Source organism: Acipenser ruthenus, chromosome 22 (genome assembly GCF_902713425.1).
Source record: "Acipenser ruthenus chromosome 22, fAciRut3.2 maternal haplotype, whole genome shotgun sequence".
Taxonomy (NCBI): domain Eukaryota; kingdom Metazoa; phylum Chordata; class Actinopteri; order Acipenseriformes; family Acipenseridae; genus Acipenser; species Acipenser ruthenus.
In genome coordinates, this window is record NC_081210.1 from 30,848,180 (window position 1) to 30,858,002 (window position 9,823).

The following is a 9,823-nucleotide window of genomic DNA, read 5'->3' on the forward strand; positions in this document are numbered from 1 at the left end:
GATGTTAAGACCATTCTCTCGTGTTCGCTAGATAGGTAGAAGATAGGTCCTAAACATTGAGCTTCAGACAAATCTGTAAAACTAGCTGCGTGTTCGGCTGCAAGATCTGCGCAGCCAGCATTGCCGAAGCTGCGTCTAGCGGTCGGCTGCACAGAACTGCGCAGATCACAAAAAGTTCCCCCGCCTTCTCATTAATATTAACGAGGTGAAGGGTCGCAGGTCAGACACACATGCACAGATGATTGGGCGACAACACGTGTGAGACGGGAGAGAGTAAAGCAGCACCGTCCCCTGAAATCTGTTTACATTACAATAATAACACTGATACTACCAGCAGCATGCCGAAAGCAAAAGGAGCAAACAAGAGGAAGAAGTTCAATTACAGCACAAACAGGAGGAAGTTAAAAACAAAAGCGATAAAAGCCGCGGCGCCGAGGATTGAGTGGTGAGTGAGGCCGGCCACGAGTGCGTCAACACGGGCTGCGTTCTGTCGGGACTACCGCGGGCTGGAGGAGATAGACATTACAGCTTTAGAACCGTACTGCCCAAAACCTGATTACAAAACAAGCAGTGACAAAACACTCGTGTTATATATTAAAGCCCGTCTCAGACCTGTCTATTACTATCACTATTATCACATTTGATTTTGTTAACGGTTTGATAAGGACGACACAGGCCTCTGAACAGCAAACTGGTTGCGAGTCAACGCATTTGTGATTTCCTCAATACCCGACGCGGAGGACGCCTTGTTTTTAATATATTCCCGTGAGGAGGGGACATGCAGGTTTCAAATGCAGCCCATTTGCAATGTTTACTTTTTAAACTGTATTGTCAATACATATCACAGTAGTTTTACATGTCTAATATTTGTCATTGTACTGTAATGGTTAATTGATTTCAGTGTTCTTGCCGCTGTGGATTTAGCTCAGACTCCTGCTAGGTTTTGCGGGTGTCTGTACATTGATATCAGTGAGTTGATCGTGTTCCGGTGCGTGTCGTGTCTCCTGTTCAGTGCCCAGCTCAGGAATGCGTGGAATGAGAAGAAGTCCGTGTCTCAGAACCTGGCAGAAATGGGCCTGGCGTTTGACCCGAACAAGGCGCTCCCCGTCCTCAGGAAAAAGGTGCGTACACAGTACAAGCAGGGCTGGAAATAAAACTCCCATTGCATAACAGTTTGATCCACTCCTGGTTTTACTATGAGTTTAATAAGACTCACCAGAGCTTGTTACCTGTGCACACTGTCGCTAATCGACCTCGTATTGAAACCTGGAGTGGGTTAATCTGCTGTGCAGTGGGAGTCTGGTCTCCACCCTGTATAATGCCTCTTTCAGACGATGTATTTTGGAGTTACAGGTTATGCTGTGGCTGTGACCGGTTGTGTGTTTTGTTTGCAGGTGGCACCAATGGAGATCGATCCCTCGGAGGCGAGTGGAGCGCTGGTGAAGAAACCTTACGTTGTGAATGGTAAGAACAAGGAATCGCATTATTAAAACAAGTGTGTAGCGTGTTGTGCACAGTGCACGAAGTGTGTAGCGTGTTGTGCGCGGGGTGTGTGAAGTGCTTAGTACTGCTCTTCAATACATACAGGCTCTTATGAAGCGTTCATGCCCTTTCCTCTTGGTTCTTTCTGTTCCACAGCCCTGGTCGCGGAGGCCAGTCTCCCAGAGAAGGACACACACTCGATCTCCAGAGACATGATTGAGTACGTGCAGTACATGATCAAGCATCACAGAGACAATTACAAGGTACGAGGCTGACCGTCCCGTTAGCACGTTTCATATGGTCATTTAGTGCTGGACTGTTTTAAGAGACAAAAAATAAATGAGATCGGGAGCTGTATTAATACCAGCTATAAAACACACTTACTCTCCATTCGCGAAACATTTGGAGAATTACAATGAGCTGTGCATGCGGTCTTGAATCGCAATACAAACAATACCTCTATTATGGTACGAATGTCACGTAAAGAAAGTATCACGATTCATCGATACAGTGAATTGTTATGCCCCAAGTAAGTAAACTGCACAGTGCTGTAGCTGTAGTCTTTTCATTTTATTATGAATTATTTGTATTGTAGAACTACTGAAAGAAACTTCAGTGACAAACATTTTGACTAGAAGTTTTGCTCAGGGTCTTCAGTCTGTTTTATTGCACCCTGATGTGCTAATGCATCTCCTCTCTCTCTCTCTCTCTCTCTCTCTGTGATTTGAAGGAAATGGCAAAGGACGAGAAGAATTACTACCAGGACACACCCAAACAGATCCGGAGGAAAGTGGAGCTGTACAAACGCTACCACCCCCAGGAGTGCGAGGCATTCATGCAGTCTCTGAACCAAAAGAAAATGGACCTGTCCTAGTCTGCGCTGCCCAGGGCTCTGGTGCTGTCCTAGTCTGCGCTGCCCAGGGCTCTTGTGCTGTCCTAGTCTGCGTTGCCCAGGGCTCTGGTGCTGTCCCAGTCTGTGCTGCCCAGGGCTCTGGTGCTGTCCTAGTCTGCGCTGCCCAGGGCTCTGGTGCTGTCCCAGTCTGTGCTGCCCAGGGCTCTGGTGCTGTCCTAGTCTGCGCTGCCCAGGGCTCTGGTGCTGTCCTAGTCTGCGCTGCCCAGGGCTCTGGTGCTGTCCTAGTCTGCGCTGCCCAGGGCTCTTGTGCTGTGCCAGTCTGCGCTGCCCAGGGCTCTGGTGCTGTCCCAGTCTGCGCTGCCCAGGGCTCTGGTGCTGTCCCAGTCTGCGCTGCCCAGGGCTCTGGTGCTGTCCCAGTCTGCGCTGCCCAGGGCTCTGGTGCTGTCCCAGTCTACGCTGCCCAGGGCTCTGGTGCTGTCCTAGTCTGCGCTGCCCAGGGCTCTGGTGCTGTCCCAGTCTGCGCTGCCCAGGGCTCTGGTGCTGTCCCAGTCTGCGCTGCCCAGGGCTCTGGTGCTGTCCCAGTCTGCGCTGCCCAGGGCTCTGGTGCTGTCCTAGTCTGCGCTGCCCAGGGCTCTGGTGCTGTCCCAGTCTGCGCTGCCCAGGGCTCTGGTGCTGTCCCAGTCTGCGCTGCCCAGGGCTCTGGTGCTGTCCCAGTCTGCGCTGCCCAGGGCTCTGGTGCTGTCCCAGTCTGCGCTGCCCAGGGCTCTGGTGCTGTCCCAGTCTGCGCTGCCCAGGGCTCTTGTGCTGTGCCAGTCTGCGCTGCCCAGGGCTCTGGTGCTGTGCCAGTCTGCGCTGCCCAGGGCTCTGGTGCTGTGCCAGTCTGCGCTGCCCAGGGCTCTGGTGCTGTGCCAGTCTGCGCTGCCCAGGGCTCTGGTGCTGTCCTAGTCTGCGCTGCCCAGGGCTCTGGTGCTGTGCCAGTCTGCGCTGCCCAGGGCTCTGGTGCTGTGCCAGTCTGCGCTGCCCAGGGCTCTTGTGCTGTCCTAGTATGCGCTGCCCAGGGCTCTGGTGCTGCAGGGATTTCTCTTCCTGACTGAAGAACTAGCTGGGCTATTCCTCCTGCAATGTTTGATACCTGTTGTAGACAAAGGTGTCGAATCAATGTACTTTCCTTAGCTCCAATAAACGGTGTCATTTAAGGGTGTTTTACGTTTCTGATATTCATCTCCTTTGAGTTGATCAGATACTGATGAAAGTTTGATGGATTGATGCACAGTTTACCATGTTTGTGTATCACAGCTTGGCTGTATAAATGTGTTTAACCAAAAATCTATCTGACAAATGGAAAAAACCATTGTGTTGTACAAAGTGCTTCTCTGCTGTGTGCAGAAGGTCATCTCACAGAGGGGTTCCCTTTGGATACTCACCGTGGAACTCAACCACGAAGCAAAGCCTCACGAACCCCCCAAATAAATCTATTGTTTCTGCTAGCAGTCCACAGCAGCATGGGTAGAACTCCTTCGATTAAACCAGTCTTGTCAATTCTAGATGGTGCGTCCTGTCAGTGTTGATCCTGCAAAGTTACACAGCTTCACTACCCAGTAATAAACACACACTGCGTTCAAGAATTCATTTTAATTTCTGTTAATCATACAGCAGTGTAAACTTCTTTTTTTTTTTTATCAGTAGTACATCACCAAGTTTGAGGTAGCAGAGGTTTCCTATTGTGACATTTAAACAACAAATAGAATAATGGCAACAAAAATAACAATTTGAACAAAGCAGTGCTTTACTGGAACATGGTAATGTAGGATCGAGTTCTGAAATCATGAAGTAACACCGTTTGAAAAGTGCAGTTCTGATTGAAATACAGTGATTCACGTAAAAATGCCCTCCATGACTACTTAAACAAATACTCAAAAAACAATACAGAGCATTTGTGTTAAAAAAAGTGCAACCTAATGTCCTGGATTCGGTTCCACATTGAACTATGCCTGGTCTGCATCTGAAACAGACCGTGGCTTGGATTCAATCAGAAAGACTTTGGCAGGTCTGTTGGTCGTTACAAAGTACAGTGACAGCCCTGGCTGTGCGTTTTAAGACTGCCCTGCATGCAACTCTAAGGAGGCCCCAAAATGTTCACACAGCGTTAAGGCAACATCAACATGTAGTAAGATCAAAAATAAGATTTTAGACATTTGGTCTTTGTTAATAATAGGGAGTAGACAAAAACAACCAACACATGAATTAGCTTCCAACGTGGAAGACTTCGGACAGGGACTGGGAAAAAGGAATGTTCAATGGAACAACTGAGACAGACTGGTACAACGTGTTCAATGGAACAACCGAGACAGACTGGTACGTGTTCAATGGAACCGAGACAGACTGGTACAACGTGTTCAATGGAACCGGGACAGACTGGTACAACGTGTTCAATGGAACCGAGACAGACTGGTACAATGTGTTCAATGGAACCGAGACAGACTGGTACAACGTGTTCAATGGAACCGGGACAGACTGGTACAACGTGTTCAATGGAACCGAGACAGACTGGTACAACGTGTTCAATGGAACCGGGACAGACTGGTACAACGTGTTCAATGGAACCGGGACAGACTGGTACAACGTGTTCAATGGAACCGAGACAGACTGGTACAACGTGTTCAATGGAACCGAGACAGACTGGTACAACATGTTCAATGGAACACCTGAGACAGACTGGTACAACGTGTTCAATGGAACCGGGACAGACTGGTACAACGTGTTCAATGGAACCGGGACAGACTGGTACAACGTGTTCAATGGAACCGGGACAGACTGGTACAACGTGTTCAATGGAAGCGAGACAGACTGGTACAACATGTTCAATGGAACCGAGACAGACTGGTACAACGTGTTCAATGGAACCGGGACAGACTGGTACAACGTGTTCAATGGAACACCTGAGACAGACTGGTACAACGTGTTCAATGGAACCGAGACAGACTGGTACAACGTGTTCAATGGAACCGAGACAGACTGGTACAACGTGTTCAATGGAACCGGGACAGACTGGTACAACGTGTTCAATGGAAGCGGGACAGACTGGTACAACGTGTTCAAGGGTCAAAGTTGAAAAGTAAAGTAACTTGAGAGTGCGACGAGAGGAATGTAGATGATTTGTTTCTTTGTGGAAGTCATTTGGTGTGTATCTAGTTCAGTAATGATGTGCAGTTCCCTGTCCCTGCCCCTCTGTTAATTCAGAGTAATATCTTACATTTTACAGATCTTTCATGATGGTCGCTCTCTGCTCAGTTAAAGTTTCTAGTTGTGTTTAATCAGGTTTGTGTGCAGCCCATGCGTCTCACAAAGACACCATTCTGTAATGCCGATCCATTTCCCAGAATTGTATTTTAAGGACTGCGGTCCAAGCAGATATCAGTGCAGCTGAATGGTTTGTTAACGCGGATCCAGCAATGGGCACGAGTTTGAATAATACATTAAAAACACACTTCACACATTCGCCATGGGGTCCCTGTGAGGGTCTAAAACACCTGTTTAAACATAGTGTCTAAAACGAATTACATATTCACTTTGAAACGTGCAAAATCAAAAACAAACAAACAAACAAAAAAACCTTGCAATCCTTGATAACCATTTTGAATGTGTTTCTTCAGCTTAAACACAGGCGGCTTTGTGCAAGTGTGGCTGTTCTGAAGCTCCGCTCAAGTCTCCTTGAGGCACTCTAGCTCCCTCTGGTGGTTCTACAAAGCATTGCACATAACAAGCTGTGTTCTGAACTAGTTTCATAACTCCAACGTAAACAAATGGGTGGCGTTGCAAGTCCAGTTTAAAAATGTCCGGTGACTTGATGCTTCAAGTTATTTATGGAACGACTGTGAAAACTCCTTCTCCCCCTGCCTGCCGACCTCAGCGCAGGGAGAGCAGCTGCAGCAGCAGCTCCTGCAGCTCCCTCAGGCTGTGAGGGAGCTCCACACCGTCCCAATCCAGCTGCACAGCCAGCAGGAAGCACTTCCTCTCATCCCCCACAGCGTCCAGGGACAGGGCTTCCTGCAGCTCAGGGGCACGGAGGGCTGCACGTCTATCCTGGGGAGGGACAGTCAGGAACAGGGTCCACAACTGAGTTAGTAAAAAGAGTTTGCTCCCAGTACTGTTTTCAACGAGGGACTGGCTTTTGTATCAGATGGGAATGATGTCACATTACAATGAGCTGTACTGTTTAATCATGCTTATTTAACCACAGATTCTGAACACACAGGAATCAGTCTCAAGGTCAGTGGCCTGTGAGCTCACGAGAGGGGAGCTGTCTGAGTGGAGGTCCGTTTGTATTGCACTGCACACTGTACAGTGTCATAGATTCATTACATTCAATATCTTTACTTCATCGAGCTCACTTGGTTTTTTATTTTAATATAATATATCAGAAGTCATCGCGCTTGAAAAGAATAAAGCCTCACCTGCTTGTTCCCCAGCACTACCAGGGGCAGCTGTGAGTCCGCTGCCATGAGTCGGTGCAGTTCCGCCTTGGCCAGAGGGAGGCGCTCTTTATCAGCGGAGTCCACCACGTAGACCAGGACGTGCGCGCTCTGTAGGTACTGTGTCCAGTACGTGCGCAGGTTCACACTGCCACCGACTGTCAAACAAGCAAGCGCACACACTGCATGAACCCTGCGCACAGGAATCAGCACTCACACACACACTGCATGAACCCTGCGCACAGGAATCAGCACTCACACACACTGCATGAACCCTGCGCACAGGAATCAGCACTCACACACACTGCATGAACCCTGCGCACAGGAATCAGCACTCACACACACACTGCATGAACCCTGCGCACAGGAATCAGCACTCACACACACTGCATGAACCCTGCGCACAGGAATCAGCACTCACACACACACTGCATGAACCCTGCGCACAGGAATCAGCACTCACACACACACTGCATGAACCCTGCGCACAGGAATCAGCACTCACACACACTGCATGAACCCTGCGCACAGGAATCAGCACTCACACACACTGCATGAACCCTGCGCACAGGAATCAGCACTCACACACACTGCATGAACCCTGCACACAGGAATCAGCACTAACACACACACTGCATGAACCCTGCACACAGGAATCAGCACTCACACACACTGCATGAACCCTGCGCACAGGAATCAGCACTCACACGCTGCATGAACCCTGCGCACAGGAATCAGCACTCACACACACTGCATGAACCCTGCAAACAGGAATCAGCACTCACACACATTGCATGAACCCTGCAAACAGGAATCAGCACTCACACACACACTGCATGAACCCTGCGCACAGGAATCAGCACTCACACACACTGCATGAACCCTGCGCACAGGAATCAGCACTCACACACACTGCATGAACCCTGCGCACAGGAATCAGCACTCACACACATTGCATGAACCCTGCAAACAGGAATCAGCACTCACACACACACTGCATGAACCCTGCGCACAGGAATCAGCACTCACACACACTGCATGAACCCTGCAAACAGGAATCAGCACTCACACACACTGCATGAACCCTGCAAACAGGAATCAGCACTCACACACACTGCACGAACCCTGCGCACAGGAATCAGCACTCACACGCTGCATGAACCCTGCGCACAGGAATCCGCACTCACACACACACTGCACGAACCCTGCACACAGGAATCAGCACTCACACACACACTGCATGAACCCTGCGCACAGGAATCAGCACTCACACACACACTGCACGAACCCTGCACACAGGAATCAGCACTCACACACACACTGCATGAACCCTGCGCACAGGAATCAGCACTCACACACACTGCATGAACCCTGCGCACAGGAATCAGCACTCACACACACACTGCATGAACCCTGCGCACAGGAATCAGCACTCACACACACACTGCATGAACCCTGCGCACAGGAATCAGCACTCACACACACTGCATGAACCCTGCAAACAGGAATCAGCACTCACACACTGCATGAACCCTGCGCACAGGAATCAGCACTCACGCACACACTGCACGAACCCTGCGCACAGGAATCAGCACTCACACACACTGCTACTAACTGGGCTGTTGGGATTAGCAGTCCGTCTTGACAGTATGGTAATGCAAACACATTTCCCAGAGTAATGGGAGGCTCAGTGAGCTCAGCTCTCAGTCAGACAGACATTACTGCCACACATCCAGCGGTGTGTCTGTGCATAGACACCGCTCGTGCGTTACTGCCCAAATCCATCGAGACGTAGATTATGTGTGAGAATGTATTCTGACCCATGTAATAGTCCCCTCTCCCCCCCTTCTCCCTGTTGTAGAAGGAAACTCACTCACTCTCCAGGAAATGCAGCTGGCAGCCCGGGATGTTGACACAGACCGTATTGAAGCCCCAGGTGGGTCCAGAGCCTCGGCTCACCCCTGCTCCAGAGAGGCACCGCAGCACACTGCTCTTCCCAGCTCCATCCAGCCCCAACACCAGCACCTGCCTCTCCCGACACACCTGCCAGACACACACGTCAGCAAGCACTGCAGGGCCCCGCAAAACCCAAACACAGCACTCCCGGGGATGGGAATACCACTCCCATTGCACGGCAGTCTGATCCATTCCTGCTTTTACTATGAGCTTAGTAACACACCCCTACACTGCGGCTAATCGAGCCTGAAGTCAAAGCTGGAATGGCTGGAATGGGTGAAACCGCTGTGCAATAGGAGGCTTATTTCCACCCCAGTGGAATGCATGGGTGTTATTGATTATTTCACATCTCTACATGCGCTGGGTTCCTTTGCATGATCGCTTTTTTGACACGGTCATTTAGAACTCCTGCTGCATGAGCGAATACGGACATGGTCGATCTATTCCAAAGCGAGTCCGGCTCAACCGGTCCACAGTATAATGACGTATGTATGTCACTATATCATTTCCAGCCTCGCTCGATAGTATGCAGCCATTGCCTCAGCCAATCACCCCGCTCCCCGGCTCCTGCTTCCTCACCTGTCTGGCTGCAGGGCGGCGGGGCCCCGACTCGCATACCGGTAACCGCCTCCTGTAGAAGTAGTTCCAGCCGATGAACAGCAGGGAGCCCAGGGCTGCCACCGCGGCGCTGATGGCCAAGGTGAATTGCCGGAGCAGGACCATGTGTGTGACGCCCGGGACACCAAAACACCCAGATGGCAAGCCGACTAGAGTCTGTTTGGAAAACAGCGCACCCACCGCGTCATGTGATATCCGCACTGTCCATTCAGAACCGCCCATTGCCACGCCCCCTCAGGCCGGTGTCGGCGAACACGCCTTTTAAAGGGGAAGTGTGGTAATTAAGGGCACTGAAGTGTGTCGCACCATGCTTGCGTGTTTAGTGCGTGTGGAATGAAGCGACATGCTGTAAGCACGAAGCAGAACGGGTTAATGGTGTGTGTTTATCAGCACTGGTACTCGACTGGCTAAGCTATTAAAAGTGATATCTTTGGATGAAGTT

The 9,823-nt window shown here is 50.2% G+C and overlaps 2 protein-coding genes across 2 annotated transcripts; one reads left to right on the plus strand and one right to left on the minus strand.

Moving 5' to 3' along the window:
• Nucleotides 1-213: 213 nt before the first annotated feature.
• On the plus strand, nucleotides 214-3,536 carry LOC117973627 (nucleolar protein 16-like). The gene is made up of 5 exons (XM_034926553.2): nucleotides 214-445; nucleotides 1,013-1,121; nucleotides 1,395-1,464; nucleotides 1,639-1,745; nucleotides 2,213-3,536. Exons 1-5 carry the CDS (start codon nucleotides 339-341, stop codon nucleotides 2,354-2,356), a joined length of 537 nt encoding a protein of 178 aa, XP_034782444.1. The 5' UTR covers nucleotides 214-338; the 3' UTR covers nucleotides 2,357-3,536.
• A 1,300-nt stretch (nucleotides 3,537-4,836) lies between these two features.
• Nucleotides 4,837-9,588, minus strand: LOC117431507 (ADP-ribosylation factor-like protein 9). Its single transcript, XM_058996542.1, has 4 exons — nucleotides 9,343-9,588; nucleotides 8,685-8,850; nucleotides 6,790-6,965; nucleotides 4,837-6,418 (listed from the first exon to the last, which is right to left on the minus strand). Exons 1-4 carry the CDS (start codon nucleotides 9,484-9,486, stop codon nucleotides 6,242-6,244), a joined length of 663 nt encoding a protein of 220 aa, XP_058852525.1. The 5' UTR covers nucleotides 9,487-9,588; the 3' UTR covers nucleotides 4,837-6,241.
• Nucleotides 9,589-9,823: the final 235 nt, after the last annotated feature.